Raw genomic sequence first — 20,009 nt, 5'->3', positions numbered from 1 at the left:
CTCACCCCCCTTTTCAATGTTGTACCACTCCCTGAATACTGTAGGTGCTCTTCTCTTCCTAAAAAAAAACCTACTTCCGCTCCTGGCAAGTGTCGAAATAACCATATATTAGATAGCCGTATTCTTTTTACAACTGAAGATTATCAACAACACATGGTAAAACGAACCCTCTGCATACCTCACATACTGTTGCTGGCCTCCCACAACTTGTAAAAATTCATCACTTGATATTAACCTATTAGCACCTGCTTTCATGCGAAATCGATCTTAGTACGCCGACCTTCAAGCGTTTTAGCCGACGTCAGCATCTATAGAAGATTCAAGTTCTCTACTGAGAAAGACCTCTTCGCCATCAACAAACTGACTTGTTCTAACATTTAGAAACGTGAAACCAGGACCACATCAAGCAGTGGTGGATTTACGTAACCAATAAAGTGTTGATGTTACACACTTAAAAAGAACCAGATATCGGCCTTGGTGGCGTAATGCTTAAGTTATCCACCTTAAAGGAACTATCCCCGGTTTGTAGCCATTGCAAGATGTTGTCGATGAACAGAGTCGTGGTATGTACTACCCTGCCTGTGGGATGGTGCATATAAGAAACATTTTGGCGAGTAAAATGATTTATTATATAACATTTTGTGAAATATCTTAAAATATCAGTGAAATAAAAGTGTTATCAGTCACTCAGTGACGATAACACATTTCAGAGTGAACATTTCACTATTTCACTCTAAAATGTGTTATCGTCGCTGTAGAAAGTGTTATATTCACTGTAACAAAACCGGAACTATTTAGCTGCTGGCATTTTAAAAATAAAGGTAAATTGCCAAAAGTTATATAGTAAATAGCAAGCGCGACTCGTGAGATATGATTGCAAACTTCTCTCGGTGAGATATAAATCATATTTGACAAAAAACATTAAGTATCCTCTATATATTAAATACACGTTCTTGTTTAGAATATCAATATCTGTATATCCAGTGTGTTTGCGGCCGTGTGCTAATATTTGTAGTAGTCAATTTTCATTTTACTTCGTTATATATATATATATATATATATATATATTATCGTACGTACAAGGTAAAATCCGGTTTGTGCTACTACAAACATTCGGACAACAACAACCACCTTATTTATACAGACACTAATATTTTAAACAAGAAAATATAATTAAAATTTAATCATCAAAATGGGGATGGATCCTACACTGATCACACATCAAGCAAGCGAAATGCAAAATAGTGGGCTGTTCTTATTTTCGCAAAGAAAGAACAAACATACCTAGTTCTGGTTTCCAGCCCTCGAAACAATAGATTGCTTTATTTTAAAGAGAGAAAACCCCCTATTATTGCTAATACAAGAAAAAGAGTTCTAACACTACAGCACCTGTTTAAAAGAAGATGGTATCTACAGGTTAAGTCAACCCGATTCCTTTATGCCATCCGCCAGTTCAAATGTCTTTAATCTGCACTCGTAGCATCTGTTTCCGGTAGCCGGTCTATTCCTATGTGAGATTACAACTGTATCCCCCTCCTTTGTTGGAGCCCTGCCAGTATTACGTGAACGATAGCAAGGTGCCATTCTCACCTGTCTAACAAAGAAGCGCTCCTAGCTTCCGAAACCAAACATGTACATGTATGAAGACTGGTAAATTATACATTAATCTTGTATAAATCAGGAGAATATGCTGTAAATTGGACAAGTTGTCACTATTCTTTCCTGTCTGACAAGAATCTTTCGTAGCTTCCGAAACCAAACATGTACATCTGTGTAGATAGGTAAATTATACATTAATCGTGAATAAATCAGGAGAATATGCTGTAAAAAGAAAGAAGAAGAAGATAGTTTTATCTTTTATTGTGGTGTATTATTGTGGTGAGTATTGGTGATCAACAAATGCGTGTTGCAATAGAAAAATAATGCCACCAGATTTTAAATTGTTCGAGCGAATGCTGTACCACTGGGCTATGTCCCGACCCAGATGTTTTGTATACAAATAGTTCTACTGTTTGACACAAGAAACCAAGTTTTACTAAATGTTTAAATATAAATACCAGTGTTGCAAAAGAACCACGTGTATTCAAGATTAAACTATTTAATCTAAACATACAGGTACATCATCTAACTTCGCAATTCATTTCAACTTATTTTCGTGCCTATATCCAATTAAGGTTCAAGCACGCTGTCCTGGGCACACATGTGAGCTATCTAGGTTGTCTGTCCAGGACAGTGAAATAGTTGTTAGTTGGTTAGTGGTTACTGAGAGAGAAGAGGGTGTAGTGGCCTTACACCTACCCATTGAGCCCGTAAGAACTAGCTCTGAGTTAGAGCCAGTACCGGGCTGCGAACACTTTACCTACCAGCCTGTAGTCCAACGACTTAACCACTGCGCCACCGAGGCCGGTTTGACTTCGTAAGATATTACACCCATGATAATCATAGAGAGATTCAAATTGATTAGCATGCGCATGTACACAATGTATTTCATTATCAGTTAGATTTTATCCACATAACGGTATCCATTAGAGATAAAACATAGTACAATGTGTTTATCAGAGTACAATCCAACCAATAAATCGATTTGAGTAATGCGATAAAGTGGATTATGGGATTGCGATCACTGGTAGATAATATAATAACGTACGTGTCTTTGGTAACCAATATGACCGTAGAGTTTTTAACAAAACCACGGATTAAGTGTACGTATAGGCATAACGTCATCTGATACTAGGAATAAAACATGGCTTAGACGAGCATAGTTTACATACATTGATTATGTAAATAATTTACGAAAGGAATAATTTTATTTTTTTAACTTAACAATCAGTAATGTACGGATCCCGATATTGTAGCCTACATGGTGTGGCCATATGTTCACCAATTTTAGTTAGCAGGCAGAAATACAAGAATGATGTTTGGCTCTGAAACTTTATACGTTATATAAATAAATTATACATATGTTCTGGGAACATATTGTGATATAGCATTGATTCATAAACCTTTCTTTTGATAACACAATGACCTATATTTCATGTTTTTTTTTTTTATTATTATTATTTTTGTGGGGGAGTGGGGTTCTAATTTTTGGGGGTCCATTGTAAAATGTGGTTAACATTCATTCAGTCATTAAAAAAGTTATTTAACGTCGATTTACGTTATAAACTTTATATTAAATACATATTGACGAAAGGCACAGACATGTAGACAAACCGACAGACCGACAGATGGACAATTTTGCCTCCACCATGATATATCACGAATTCTCACAACAATATATCGATAAACTGCGTGGGTAAGGCTATACATAATATACAGTTTGACATAACCGGACGAATTCCACAATTTACGTATTAACCGGCAATCTCTACACCATTGGGTAAGAAGGTTTTTCAAATACGGATGTTTGGTTGCCTAGCAACAGTGACATATGAATCTTGGTGTTAATTGACGATCCATGTAATTCATTTTGCACTCGCCTGGGGGCAGGGCAGGGTCGTATTTAAAAACAAGGTAGCGAGAGGAGAGGCGGGAGGGGAGGGGGGGGGGTCTTCGGGCAGAACCCTCTCAAGCGACAGAAGATCATTGTATGGTAATCGAGACCACATGTTCTCGGTTTGAAACAGTACTAGAAGACTTGCTCCACGTCTTCGCTGTTTATTTGTGTTTATACTTTTCCAGCTTGTATATAAAAAAAGCTGGAACCCATGAACACGGAAGAGCGAAAGTCGGGTTCGCAGAACGTTTTTGAAATTGAAATTGATTCAGTATCAATAACTCTTGAAGTTTGGAAATTGGTCCTAAACGTTGAAAGAAAACGTAAAAAACCCCTACAAATGGAACTCCTTGAATGAATGGAACCCAACTTGAAGTGTGTTTATTTGATAACCTCCCAAGGCGAGACGGAACATGGCGAATTGTGTGATATAAAAGAAATAGTCACGTCTCGTTGAAATCAATATGATTACAATACCAAACGAAATAAACATGTGTCAAGACGCCTGGAAATTCTAAAATATTTGTTAAGATTTTCAAAATACATAAATCTTGTCCCATTTCGTTCTAAATTCTTTAGAAACGCAAGCCCAGGTTTGTTGTAAATTGTCCCGTAATGTTTTGTATCAAATTCAAAATCCATTTCGAAACGATGCAAGACATATCATGATGGCTATTTATTTAAACCTGAGCGAGGTCAATAGAAACATAGAAAACAATCTGAGGATGAGTAGGAACCAGAAAGTATTTAGCTTTATATATATATACCTGATTGGTTTTCTTATTCATGGATGCTAGAGTTTAATTATAATGATACATATATGATTTAGTTTTGAGAGTGTGGGGTGGAAGGATGCTTACAAGTCGATCCTTGATTGGTGTTAAAAATTAATTTTTTATTGAAAGTGGTCTCAAAATCGTTTAAGTGTATTTTGTACGTGGACGATATTTTATAAAATCCTTCACACTGTTATGTTTTGAGAGTTGGGGTTGGGATATGTTGCTAGGAATGTTGGTCCTATACTATGGGCGAGTGGTAATGTTGGTAGGGTACAGATCGCCTCCAAAAGATCGGTCACCAAATCAACTACAGTTTTGTAATTCAGGGTATTCTTTCAGGCGTATGAGCAGGGATTTTAGCAAGGGGTTTCTAGACTGTGTCGAGCAGGGAGGGTTTCAACCCCTGACATCCCCCTTGCGTCTGCCATTTCTGTTTCAACAGCAGCAGCAGCAGCAGCAACAAGTTTCTACTCCACAATAAACAACACTTTCCATGGACGCCATGAAAAAGGGGGTGGTGGACAGTGGTACTAATCCCCATTCCTAAATCTGCCACTGGTGATCATTTCTGGAAACGGACTAAGCACTTTGTTTTTTTCATGGAGCGACAACCACTTCGAGCAGAAGACAAAAGCATCGACAACAAACTGAGATAATTCACACATTGTGTTCGCCGCGGTTACAATGTGTCATTAATTACCGGCGGAATTGCTCTAACGTCGTTACCGAGATACGAAATATTTCCCCTCATTGACCGATCATCGCAAGACAAAGAGATCGTGGACATCGGCCAGCCATCTGCTCCGCAACATCAAAGTTTTAGTCGGCGACAATCATGGCGTGATGGTTTTCAAATTGTGTTTCAAACCACTTCCGTATTCCCTGAACACTTCTACAACACACCAATGCGACCCCTTGTTTCCGTGGTTAGTCTGTCTAAATGTTTAAAGCTCGTGGAAGAGAGATATACAAATGTAAATCGATTTACAAAGCAATCCAGTCAAATTATTGACAATTCAATATTCAAAAATATTATCAAGAGATTTTAATAATTTTGAAGTATTAGAAAGGGACTAACTCAAAAGCAGAGGTAACTACTTTGCAAATGAAATTGTCGTTTTTATTTCATGCTTATTTGTACTATTATGTTGTACAGAAATAAGACTAAGTACATGTTTGCAATGTTTCTGTAGTCGTGTTATGACTCTGTTTAAATATCTCATAAGTTCTGTCTTGTACAGAGATACGACTCCGGGCAAGTTAATGGCTGTAGCTGTTTTGTTGCAATGTGTTAAACCATAGCTAGACTTGTAAAATTTGCGAACCAATGATAACAACTAACATAAGTTGGAGACGCTTCAAAATTTTGAACCGACCAAATGCCAGTTGGTATTGTGATGTCTTTCTAGTTTTCGTTGTTATATTGCATTGTAACATTTATAAAACTTGTAATATAAAAGCCGTAAGCAGAGAACTCAATACTGCCTTCGAATGTTCAAGCAATGAACATCTGGATGACTCACAATATTTCCATCTGTCTATTATAACACAGTATGAGAACCGTGCCTTGATAAACCTGCTGATACATCAATCCGAGGGATTCTGACGCAAGCACCTGCCAAGAGTACGACGGGAAATACAAACATGCGTGAAACTGCAGGATGGAAGTGCAAGAAGACCAACAGGGCTTCTACATACGCGTTTTCCGATCACCTAGCTTAGATGGAAATATAGTCAGAAACACCGCTAGAGCGTCTCCTATTTTCCGATCACCTAGCTTAGATGGAAATATAGTCAGAAACACCGCTAGAGCGTCTCCTATTTTCCGATCACCTAGCTTAGATGGAAATATAGTCAGAAACACCGCTAGAGCGTCTCCTATTACCAAAGCTGAGCTGTCAAATTTGCCTAAACCATTGTATTAGCAATGTATATATGTCAAAGTTAAATGTCAAGGGACCGCAGAGAATGTAATTTGCCAAGCATATGTCAAATAATTCGAAATATGCACAGTAATAGCTGTACAAATGCAGCAAGCGTGGCAGATAATAGCCGTGTTTGGCAAACCGGTTAGACACAGTGATATGCCAACATGATAAGCGTACTTGACTGCTAGTATTTTGAACATTTGCAAAATTGGGGTGCCATCATATGACTATGTTTGGTTTAGAATTATTTGTTCCTGCTATACACAAGATACATAATAGAAAATGATAGATGTTGCTCGTTTCAAAGATAAGAGCTGTGTGACTACTCTTATTTAATATAAAGTTGTCTTATTAAATCCGGTTGTGTTGCACTGACTTTCTATTATTCGTATGTATGGCTTCGCAATAAACATGTTTCATTCTGTTGTGTTAATTGTCAGATTTAGAACATCTTATAACCTATTAAAACAGACACCATTTGATACAAAACAAAAATAGGGAAAAATCATGTTCTTTTAATGACAATTCAAATGAAAAACGAAATCCGCTGCTGTTACATGGCATACTCACATTACCACCAAGTGGTCTTTTATATGCACTTCCCACAGACATGACAGCACATACCTCGGCCTTTGATACAGCACTGGTTAAATCGACACAGGAGATATCTAATGCGATAGAGAAGTGTGTTTCAATCGATATATTCAATTATTCAAAACTATTCAAATACAAACCATCAGCTGATGACCGTGTCTAAAAGCAAGTTTAAAAGCAATCAATTACTTCTCTAAGTGCCAATACTGCTTGAAGCCAGTGATCCGATATGACCCGGGAATCGTTTCCCAAAAGTACCACTTTGGTGCGGGCAAACAATGGTAACCGGAGCTAAATGGATAACTGCTATCGCCCAGAATGACCTGACAATCTTGGAACATGTCATTAACTCCTTTGTGATTACACCCACAGATGAAGTAAGATCTATACTGGGCAATGGTGTAACAACAAAAAAAGGGTTGTATAAAGAAGATAAATTACAGCGCCAATAATATGCAGAATTGCATCATGTGGATGAAGTGGATACAAGAGGGGGAAGGAGGGAAAGAGGGATCAGGAGGGAGGAGATAAAGAGGGGTGAAAGTGAGAGAGAGAGAGAGAGAGAGAGAGAGAGAGAGAGAGAGAGAGAGAGAGAGAGAGAGAGAGAGAGAGAGAGAGAGAGAGAGAGAGAGTTTGGTAATGGTGGGAAAGAAGGTACAGAAACAAAGAAGGAAAGAAGGTTACAAAGTAACATAAAACTCAGTAAAAAAAATTATAATGAGTTTGATATAATAACTTTTAAGTAATGATACATTTTATCGATAGTTTGACATTTTTCTTACTTTTTAAAATAATACTTTTAACAGTACATAAAAGAAAAGAACGATAAATATATATTCAAAATGGAAAGATAGGAACAAAAAAACTGCTACAAAATAGTCATAATATTGGAACATAATAACATTTGAATTTGTGTCACTTAATTTTTTGTTTGTCATATTGATTTTGTTTTTGTCAGAAATGCATATGCTATTCTCTGTAACATAAAAACTCGCACAATACGTCACACATCTGTCACATTAAATATTTCAAAATTCGCTTTCAATATTTTCCTTCAATATTAAAATACAACAGCGTCTATCGAGTTTGAACAGAAACATCACATGACATATTGACCAATGATGTTCTGTGACAGTTTCCAGTTTTAATACCCGAACTCTGCATTGTAAACCTCCAGCATGTTACACTTACAAATGGTACGTTATGGTCACAGAAAGGTTGGTCTGTCATATCGTTCTTCTCAACCATACAGATGTCGAATATCAGTGAATTTATTAACAATTTCCACAGCACCTGGGATTCCAAATCGATGCCCACATATATATCTGGTATAGACGTGTGTACTGGGAACACTAATAAGTGTGGATTGTGTTTATAGCCCAACATGACTAAGAAAACACAGGTGGCACTACTTCTGAGGGGCCCCAGACGTCTAAAGTCAATACAATGTGTACGGAGAGGGTTCATGAAAGAAAATGCATGTGTTGCAATACTTTTAATAAAACATATTATCGGATTTGGGGTTTTCTTTTGTACGTGGTAGCAATGCTGTTACATGCGGACCTAGTATCCGTTTTACGAAGCGATCTTATTCACTTAAGGTTATCTTAGTGCTAAAATCGCTTCGTAAAACGGAGCCAGGGAGCCCTTTCGTGAAGTTAAAAATAATTGAAATAATGTAAATTGAAATAAATATACTCCACATGGCTTAGTCATTCGACTTATTTAAACCGATATTAATTCATAATTATTATTGTCAGTGTTCTTTTGAAATAGCCACCTTCAGATGCAGAAACTGTTTGAATTAGATTGTGTAGCCTAACAAAGAACATAACTGAAATATTGTAGGTAGAAATAAATATACTAACAGTCTTTGAAATGGCAGTCCTCTTATCGACAATAAGAAGGAATATTTTATTTAATGACACATTCCATACATTTGAATTACGGTTATACTGAGTCTGACATATGGTTAAGGACCAAGCAATGGGCCACCCGTTCCGATTAGCAGCAACATATATTCTATATGCCCCTACCGACAAAGTTGGAAGGACAGACAGACAGACCAGACCGACCGACAGACAGACAATTAGATAGTTTATTAAAGTCTCACCTCATTACAACAGAATAAAATTTAGCATATAAATACAAGCAATGTAAATTATAAAATTGTAACGAGCCACTCTATACTGAATTATGAGAAACTATTCGCTAAAAGTATCTAAAAAAACCAAATAAACTAAACAACCGAATACAGTAGAGTTAAAACAATGGCAGCACAAATAAAACAATAAGATACATACAGTAAATATACGCTTGATGGTGATTCATTGCAACAGTCAGACCATGTCATAAATTTTCTTTAACTCTGCCTTGAACTGAGATACGGTTTTTAATGATTTGTCGTTCAGAATTTAAGAAGAAAAAAGTTTGTTTTGTTTAACAACACCACTAGAGTACTTTGATGTATTAATCATCGGCTATTGGATGTTAAACATTTGGCAATTTTGACATATAGTCTTAGAGAGGAAACCCGCTACATTTTCACATTAGTAGAAAAGGGATCAGATTTAAGAATGAAATATTTCTAACATATCACTTTATGACACAGTAAAATATCACGTTACATACGTAATTATTTTTGTAACGTTAATTGCTTTGTTTTCAAATAGAAGACTTTGAAGTATTTCTTTTATGATCATTTTATGACACTGTAAAATATAATGTTTTATACATAACAGTTTTTGCTATATTAATTAATATCTGACGTTAAGATTTTTATCAGACGTTTTCAACACAATACTAGCTAAAACAATGATTAAATTTGAAGAAAACGCTCCTTTTAGTCAAATTAATCGGCAGAATAAAAAGTGGAAGAAGAACCTCACATGGCTTAGTCATTCAAACGATCTCAAGCGATATTAATTCATATCATTGTCAGTGTTCTTTTGAAGAAGCCATCTTGAGATGCTGAGGCTGTTTGAATTAGACTGTGTAGTCTAACAAAGAACATAACAAGCACGTGTTAAAAGCCGCCATTATTAAACGCATTGTAACGATGTTTAATCAAACCAGCTGGTTTGTCTACTGAATTTAAAATATTATAAAATGCAGGGCTCACACTGGAACGAATTTTGGTTTAGCCAATGTTCATATTTGTAGAGAATTTCCTTGACTATTATTAAATTGTAGATAATTTAAGGAATATTGTATAAGCCAAATACTAAATGTTGTAGCCACTTTGTAACATAAATTTAGCAGTTGGTTAATTTGACAATAGGCAGGACGAGCCCTGTAAACGCTATTGTATACTTGTAATACAGACTCTTTACATGTTCAATGTTCCTACTATTTTTTATATAAACTTGCCATATGGTTGTTTTTTTAATTTAACTAAACAAAATGATTTCTCGACCCTTTATTGTCATGGAGACATCATGTTTCTATTTCTAAATCATTACGTCTTTGTTACATCGGGATGACTGTATTAATAGGTTAAATATTGACAGAAGAATATTGACGTGTATCTAAGAAAATCCATCAGTACTATTTAATACAGTGTTTATCTTCTCACTTCTCCACACAAAAGGAGACTCAGAAATACCTTGATGAGCGCATAACAGCTCAGAACGTGTACTTCAGCAGAATACATAGACGACAATGAACACTCATAAACAATCATCTCAGTCAACAAACTGAGTTCGGACTGGTCTATAATTGATGACGGGGTAGGTGTAATAGGTTTATATACCTACCACCCACAGAATAATATTATATTTAAACTATGTAGGGTTTCTGCTCAGTCAGCTTAGCGCTCACCTGAGGTGCTTAGGTCGTAGGCTCGAACCACGACTGGTTTATCAAAGGTCGTGGTATGTGCTGTCTGTAGGGAAGTGCATATAAAAGATCCCTTGTTACTATTGGAAACAAAATTTAGTTTCCTCTGATGATCACATGTCACATAAATTACCAAATGATTAATTAATCAATATGACCCATAGGGTCAAACAAAACAAACTTTAAACTATGTAGACACCGTTCACGCGAGTTCAATAGTCGAAGTGGGTAACCAGGAGTGCGTGCTTGAACCGTAATCAAATATAAGCACAAACTATTCGAATAGAAACATTTGCCTCAGACTTTTTTTCGATTTTTTTTTCAAATACAAAGAATTGATTACTATACAACATGTCACAATTCCATTTGCTAGTTCACCAGTTGTATTTTAGTTCAGTTAACTGTTTCGACGTAGTTCACGCGAGTTCGTTTACATAAAACGAGAACGGTAATTTGATCAGCGGAGGTTTATCTCGGCTATCAGTAAATGAGAAACTCGTATGTGTCACCTGATAGTTTCTGTCTGGTGTGCCATTACCGTTAGTATCAGTAAAGATTAGTTGTCACGGTGCAACTTTTAGTTACGATTTGTAGAATACGATTTTGACTGGTTGGGAGTTTAATATAAGCTATGGGAAACTAAACATATTCTAATTAATCCTAGCTGTTCGCAGTTTGTCATTTGTGACAATTTAGTTGTCTTTAAGATACGTAACGTTCGCATGTTGCGAATGGTTACTATAGGTCGAACCGTTAGAACGAACTTTATTAATGTTCACGCACATTAAACATACATTTGTGTCAGGTGAAGACTGCTCTGCGTATCAACAATGTTAACAAGTTTTGATAATTCCAATGCTGTATGTATGATGAAGATAAAATATATAGAATAGAACAAGACTTGGTTTCCATTATATACATATATAGGGGCGAGACGTAGCTCAGTGGTAAAGCGCTCGCTTGATGCGCAGTCGGTTTCAGATAGATCACCGTCGGTGGGCCCATTGGGTTATTTCTCATTCCAGCCAATGCATCAAAACCGGTATATCAAAGGTCGTGGTATGTGCTATCCTGTTTGTGGGATAGTGCATATAAAAGATCCCTTACTGCTAATGGAAAAATGTATCGGGTTTCCTCTCAAAGACTATATGTCAAAATTACTAAATGTTTGATATCCAATAGCCGATGATTAATAAATTAATGTGTTCTAGTGGTGTCGTTATATATATTTTTTTTATGTCGAGAGAGAGAGAGAGAGAGAGAGAGAGAGAGAGAGAGAGAGAGAGAGAGAGAGAGAGAGAGAGAGGAGGGTGTAGTGGTCTTAGCTCTGGGTAGGTGCCTTATGTCCGATGGCTTAACCACGACACCACCGAGGCCAGTTATACACAACAACCGACCACACACCTGCCTCTATACATAATTAGAAAACAAGCTTTATGATAATTAAATCCAGACCGGCACTTGAGTCGCATGATATTACCCTTTCAATTTTTAATAGGCCAGTGTGGAAACCCTCCGACCCGGGGTGTTCGCCAGGGCGTCCCTCTGTGATAATAGGACATACCGCCGACAGATGGAATTATTCCTTCATATTGGCGGCGGTTTGAGTCATACTCTGACTGTATCGTTTCATTGTGTCGTCACTGTCGTCTGATTATTCCTCGGTCTTTGATTCTGCAGACCATCTCATGTTTGTCATCTCTTCTCTGGAATGACTAATGGCGTGATGGTGTCGGGTCTTTGTTCTTTGAAAATGTTTCAATCTGGGTGGCCAAAGGATCTGAGTTTTTCGTAAAACGTGGCTGAACAATAATTGATCGTTGTAACCATTGCAAAACCAAGACAGGTATTTTCACAGAAATATGAAACATGCATCTGCTTTTCGCAACAAACTATAAAAGATTGCGTTTATGTATGTCTAGACTTCCTGTCCTGGACGAAGGAGCCGAGCCGGCGCAAGTTGGCACCTGCGCCCATGACAGGCGTGCGTAACAACAGCTTGCTATGAATGTGCACGTAAAGCCCTATGACCTGATCTGATGTCTACCTGCTCCAGTGGTGTAGTGGTTAAGCCATCGGACTTGAGGCTGGTAGGTACTGGGTTCGCCTCCCTGTACTGGCTCCCATCCAGAGCGACTCAGTAGGTAAGTGTAAGGCCACTTCACCGACTTCTTTCTCACTAACTACTAAAAGCTAACTACTAGCCCTCTGACCTGAACTGACAGCCCAGATAGCTAAAACGTGTGTCCAAGACAGCGTGATTGATATAATTGGATATATGCACGAAAAGAACTACAAATGAATGAATAAAAATGTTCACAAAAATATTCCTCTCCTTTTTGCAACAAAATATAAAAGGGTGCATTCTTGTATGTCTATTGGTTATGCCTACATAGTTAAAGTTTGTTCACAAAGCAGTTTATGGCAACGAATTGTGTTATGCTATTTTATTGGTGAAGAGCTGACAGCAAATAAACATGCTAGCATTCTTTGATTATCCCTTCTATTATTCATTTATGGATAGCATACAACTCAGGTTCCTCCAGTGTGTGTCTAGACTGTGCTTTAAACTTAAATCATGATGCTAATGTTTGTATACATGTACCAGAAAACCGCAAATCATTAACGTGCTATAACTGTTGTTCATTAACCACCAATATCCCTCTACCGCGGATCATTGACCGGCTCCTCTGTCCGCGGATCACAATGCTGGCAATGTCACAAGCTGGACCCGTGGTTGTTGTATGAGATATATAAATAATTAAAGTTAAAAGTTGAAGTTATTTTTGTTTAACGTCAGCACTAGAGAACATTGATTTTATTAATCACCGGCTACTGGATGTCAAACATTTGGTAATTTGTTTTACATATATAGTCTTGGAGAGAAAATCCGCTGCAGTTTTCCATTAGGTCAGGTCACAGGGTTTTACGTGTACATTGAGAACAAGCTGTTCTAGCGCACGCCTGTCATGGGCACAGGTCCGTTCATTGGCCGGCTCATGTGTCCAGGACAGGAATTTTTTCCATTAGTAACAAGGGATCGTTTATATGCACCATCACACAGACAGGATAGCACATAACGGTCTTTGATATACCAGTCGTGGTGCACTGGCTGGAATGAGAAATGGAGATCGATCTTAAACCGACCGATGTCAGAAGCTGGACCCGTACTGGTCGTGTGTGATATATGCACAGTGATAAAAGTGTACCCAGACCCCAACTAACCACTAACTCACTGTCTTGGACAGACGTGCCAGATAGCCGAGGCATGTGCCCAAGGCAGTATACTTCAACATTAATTCAATAATTGAATATATAGCATAATTTTTTATTTCTTTTTAAACAAAACAAACTGTTATCAAGTAGCGGGTCTGAGGGCAAGAAACATAATGATCTACGTTGTATTTGGAACCATAAGCCACTCATTATTTTGGTTCTCCCTTCCAGACAATTCTGAAATGGCCACTGGTTTGAGGTCGCCATTTTGCAACCTATCTCTTTCAAAAAGAGAATTAATTTATCATGACGAGGATGTCATGCACTATCATTTCCTGTTCTGATTTTGTCGACATTTTCGAGGAGGGAATGCGATTAAGTTGTCACAGTAGATTCCTCGTGTGTTTTATCTGTCTGTGGGCAACACGGAATGCACCTCCCAGTATCTCGCGTGATCGCACACACACGTTCGAATTCTCGCTTTAACACTCTCTCATTTACATCGATTTTTTTATCACAGTGCCAAAGTGAAAAAAAACAACCTTGCATCTATAACATACGGAGTGGGGGGGGGGGGGGGTGTAACTCAATGGCAGGCACTCATCTGAGGTGCGATGGGTTGTAGGATCGATTGACCTCAGTGAACTCTGGTTATTTCCCATCCCAACTAGTTCCCATTGACTGGAACATCAAAATTTGTGGTCTGTACTGTAGATAAGCGCATATAAAATCTTCTTGGACGCTTTTTGGTAGGAATAACATTTTAGATGACCTTTTCTGTTTCCATCCTTCTCTCTGTCTGCCCCCCCCCCTCTCTCTCTCTCCTCTCTCTCTCTCTCTCTCTCTCTCTCTCTCTCCGCGCCATGTGTTAAAATAACTATATATTAAACACCAAACAGCAATAGGCTAAAATCTCTCTCTCTCTCTCTCTCTCTCTCTCTCTCTCTCTCTCTCTCTCAGCGCCATGTATTTATTTTACTTTTTCTGTTTCCATCCTTCTCTCTGTCTGCCCCCCTCTCTCTCTCTCTCTCTCTCTCTCTCTCTCTCTCTCTCTCACTCTCACTCTCTCTCTCTCTCCGCGCCATGTGTTAAAATAACTATATATTAAACACCAAACAGCAATAGGCTAAAATCTCTCTCTCTCTCTCTCTCTCTCTCTCTCTCTCTCTCTCTCTCTCTCTCTCTCTCTCTCTCTCTCTCTCTCTCTCTCTCTCAGCGCCATGTATTTATTTTACTTTTTCTGTTTCCATCCTTCTCTCTGTCTGCCCCCCTCTCTCTCTCTCTCTCTCTCTCACTCTCTCTCTCTCTCTCTCTCACTCTCACTCTCTCTCTCTCACTCAGCGCCATGTGTTAAAATAACTATATATTAAACACCAAATAGCAATAGGCTAAAATGTCGTCAAACAAATGTTCCTTTTCTTGCCATTGCATACACTACATAATGTCGATTAGCAGCAAGAGTTCTTTTATAGACATTCGATCTCCAAACAATATTAATAAAACAGAATATAATACTAACAGTAAACCAAGGACAGCACAGATCAGTGCCTTTGATATTCTATGTGGGGTACATCGCTCCTTGTCAGCGTCTGTGTCCAGCAGACACGTGCTTCAACCTTCAGGGGATTAAGTACACATGAATCAATTACATTAGTTTTTTTTTGCCCCTCCCGCCCCGGAGTCGGTCACTGGCGAAGCCAGAGGCTGAATCCGGGGCGGGCGTGCCTGAACCTTAGTGGATAGGGGCACGTAAAATGAGTTGCCCATTGCCCATTAGTTTTTCAAACATTTCTTGAAATGAGGAGGGGACAGTTGCAAAAATTGTACTTAGGGACCCATCCTTAAGTCTGACAAAAAAATTTCGTCTCTGACGCATGCTAGGTTAGGATAGGTTTAGTTAAGATATTACATAACGAAAACCGTGTCAATAATAAGACAGAAAGACGAACATATCAATTGTAGAAAGTGTATTTTGCTGAAGTAAAAATATAAAAAATATATTAAAAGGAAAACGGAATAAACGAATGAACTAACGAATGAATCAATGGCTGGAAAGAAAAATGAACGAATGAAGGAATGAAGGAATGAAGGAATGGAGTAATCAATCAATCAATCAACCAATCAATCAATCAAAAAAGTAGGGGGGGGGGGTAAGAAAGACCTAAAAGGAAGAAATACAAACGCACAAGTGAACTTTCGCAAAACCAATACGAGTATTATACTGACATACATTTAATGTTATTAATGCACACTATTGGCCAAATATCACGTCCAACACACAATGCTTGTGGGTCTTGGCACATCATTTTGAGTCTCGTCCATAGCAGACTGTTGGCAGGCAACCAAAGGCACGTCACAACATTGCAATTACCCACTCGACCATTAGTGATTTAATTACGCGGGTTTGTACTCGACAAACAAAGCCAATTACCATGATTAGTAGACCAGTACCACGTGGATTTGAGAAACTAATTAGCCTGTCGTTAAAGTGTTTGAACATTCACTAAATATATGTACGTCAAATCTTTATCTTGTTATATACTTAAAGAGTTTCTTAAATTTAGGTACTTGTAAGGAATGTTTAGTTTTTTTTTGTTTTTGGGTTTTTTTTAAACAAAAGAGCAAATGAAACCAAAATATTTGAGTTTACTCTATGAGTGATAGGTATTGCTGCCTACTCCCTTCTGAGATTACTTTTTTATTATACAAAGGTGGAAGTAACATATAATTGTTTCTAAGATAAAAGTGACTCTTTTTTATACAAATAGAGACCACAAACCCCATTAAAATCAACAAAAGGTTGAGAGAGGCAGACACAGACAGACAGACACACAGAGTAAATAGAGAGAGAAACAATAAAAGGAAGAAAGAAAGAAGTACAAGAAACAAAGAAAGAAAACGAAAAAAGAAAGAACGAAAGAAAGAAAGAAAGAAAGAAAGAAAGAACGAACGAACGAACGAACGAACGAACGAACGAACGAACGAAAGAAAGAATTAATGACAGAAAAGAATAGACAAAAAAATTTAATCAATCAATCAATTAATTGATTAATTAATGAAATAGATAGAACAAAAAGAAAAGAAAGCAAGAAAGTGGCGCTAAAATTAGCGCCTTCGCACATCTCGAGTGTCAAAGATCAAACAATAAATTCCACCTCTTAACCAGATTGATTGGTTGCTAAATATGTTGAAGACTTGTTAGGTCTTAGACAAGGCATTACACGTGTAATAGGGTTAAAAGAAAAGACTTGAGGGCTTTCTGTGGGTTTCTCTCATCTTTGTTTACTTTGACAGTGGGGACCTTCGGTACCCCGTGGAGCAGTGGGTTCAATATGTGGAATTAATTAAGCATTTGGCAAAGGAGAAATTACGTAATCATTTTGAAGTGGACTTAGCACTGGGTAGTCACATTAGAAGCAGCACACTTGGAACTTGGAGGCGGTGTGTTAAAATGTCTGTTTCTTTGTTAAGTAAAGTAACGTAATGGTGTAATTTATTCATTGGTATTATCTTTTTCATAATGAATATGATTCAAAGACGATAACTAGGTAGCTAGCGACGACAAGACGTGGTTTCCCTCCCCCATAAATATAAACAAAAATACAACGTTTGCCATGCTAGATATTTTAATATTTCTACTAGGCTTGTTCCTAGATAGTCTTTGCTATTATGTCTGTATTGTGGTATAATACGCCAGCGATGCAGTCGTAAAATCTGGAATCAACATCGATCGTTCATCATTACAGTGACTGTTTTATGTGACTCATATCCCTAGCTAAGGAAGTAAGCCATAACTGTCTGTTATACTAGAACTCATAGAATGTAGAATATTTGTAAACAACTATTTGCACAAATTCCCTCCACCCCCAACCCCATCCCCCAGAGCACCCCTAAAAGCGTCTCTTCCTCTATGAATTCCAGGGTATTCTCCGATATAGAAATACTCCTCTGTGCATATATATAATATATATACATTGTATATATAATAATTATAATACCAGAACATAACGTAAATGTTTAGTATACATGTTCTATGTTGATCCAGCTAATCCTGTATAGGTTTTTTGCCTCAGTGGCTAATCTGTGACACTTGCGTCATGATATGAGCATATCAAACCAAGATGTAGTATAGCATGAAGCTTCGTGAGAGAACAGCGGGAAGGGAAGTTTGTTGCCAAGGAAGTAGTTCAAGGGAAGTAGGGACTTGTCCGTGGGAACACAACAGGGAAGTCAATGCGAAGTACTGTTATTCACAACAACACGTGCATATGCCTGAAACTGTGTGCATATAAGTGTACTGAAACGTAACACTATGTTGGTAAATATTTGCAGTTCGTCTTATTCGAATTAAATACTTACAGGGTTGGGGTTATTGTTGGGGTTATTGTATGTGTGTTTGTTTGTGTGTGTGCGTGTGTGTGTGTGAAAGAGAGGGGGAAGTAAAATACAATCCGTGTTTATGTAATACGCGTGTGTGTGTGTGTGTGTGTGTGTGTGTGTGTATGCGTGTGTGTGCATGTCGAGTTGGTATTTTCAAATATTGTTTACACATACATACTAAAACAAATTCAGCGTGATGCCAGATGTTTTGGACCAAGTAATGTGTTCTGAAATCAATGGCGTAATACAAGGAGGAGCCTACCCAGCCCCAGGTGACAGTTATACCCCACAGGACTCCCCAAGTGACAGTTATACCCCACAGGACTCCCCAAGTGACAGTTATACCCCACAGGACTCCCCAATACAAACGTCTATAATTAAATAAGCTCATTTAGGATATTATAAGTGCAGACTAAATCGACATTATGACAAACTGGTTTCATTCCAAAGTGCGCTTTTTGAAGTATGAGACATCAATATTACGATATTTGATGCTTTTAGCACTGACGTAGTTGGGGGTGGGGACTGCTATGTGGGCCATGTCACACACACACCCACCCACCCACCCACCCCTCCGTTACATGTCTTTTCCCCACCACCTTTAATACTGCCCTATCTCTCCATAACACGACTCGTAGACAATGTGGTTCCCCGCCCGATGTGGGTGCCCCCAATATAATATCATGGTTACGCCAATGGCTTTTAACCACAGCAAAATAGTTGATATTAAATGAAAACATAGGATGTTTTATATTAAAATCCATGTTCTACTTACCACACTTTTATGATACATTTCTTTCAAATGCCTATCCGGATCTGGAAACGCTTGCGAGTATCCCAAAAACAACACTAATGATAGAAAGAGAATCATGAAAGACTGGGGTAAGGATTTCCACCTTTGAAACGTGGTCGACGACGACGACGATGACGACAACGATGACGATGTACACTTTCTGGACGCAAAGTCTGAACAACGGCTACTCCCACTTCCACAACAACATCTGGACACACCATCATCATCATCACCAACACCAATACCAACGTCATACACGTCCGCACTTTCAGCCATGTCAACAACTTCTGGGATTCGGGACTCCATGTTTTGAAGACATGCACCTTTGAGTTTGAATTTCTTGTAGGATGGTCTACTTCTAAAGAACAGAAATGGACAAAAAATATATATATCTAAGAACTCCTATATTCCTACAGTCTTCTGGCTGTTTTTCACTTCCTTTATATATTCTACATAAATGTACAGAACTACACACAAAAAGCTTCAGTCGATATATTGTCAGGTCTTCATGTCATGTTTGTCGGTTCCTCTTCGTTCATAGTATAATCCCAAACGCACGGCCAGTCTTCACTTGCACATGGCAGGCTGTCAAAACGGCTCGATCTGGCGAAGAAGGATCGTCTTACGGTAGAAGATCCAAACAACTGGAACTGCCGTCAGAAGCCCCGGCGTAGATTGGGTTCTAAATATAGCGTATACCAGTTCTCTCTCTCTCTCTCGGTTCTACACTTATTGATGTGTGGCTGGCAGTGTAGAACATGCGATAGTTTTCTTCCTCGGCCGCCGATCACAGATGTTGTAACGTGTGCGGATAGAAACAGCAATGCTCAGTCATTCGTTCCATTACTAAAAAATCAACTTTCTTTCTTATTCAGTTTTTTTTTCCTTCACAACCTGGCGTTCCAGTTCTGTCTAAACTCCTGGGGCGCAAGAGGTTTTTAGAGTTCTATACTCCAGCTGTTCTCAGACTGTAAATAAAGCAGACG

At 38.1% G+C, this 20,009-nt stretch overlaps 1 protein-coding gene across 1 annotated transcript in view; it reads right to left on the bottom strand.

The window, feature by feature from the left end:
- Positions 1 to 19,782, bottom strand: part of LOC121367725 (matrix metalloproteinase-2-like) — a 77,906-nt gene extending 58,124 nt beyond the window's left edge. Inside the window, exon 1 of the mRNA XM_041492065.1 lies at positions 19,006 to 19,782. Coding sequence (XP_041347999.1) covers positions 19,006 to 19,329 — 324 coding nt within the window. The 5' untranslated portion in view covers positions 19,330 to 19,782. The remainder of the gene's footprint in view (positions 1 to 19,005) is intronic.
- Positions 19,783 to 20,009: the final 227 nt, after the last annotated feature.

Source organism: Gigantopelta aegis, chromosome 3 (genome assembly GCF_016097555.1).
Source record: "Gigantopelta aegis isolate Gae_Host chromosome 3, Gae_host_genome, whole genome shotgun sequence".
Lineage (NCBI taxonomy): Eukaryota > Metazoa > Mollusca > Gastropoda > Neomphalida > Peltospiridae > Gigantopelta > Gigantopelta aegis.
Note: the sequence above shows the minus strand (reverse complement) of the source record. Positions and strands in the feature narration are given on the sequence as shown.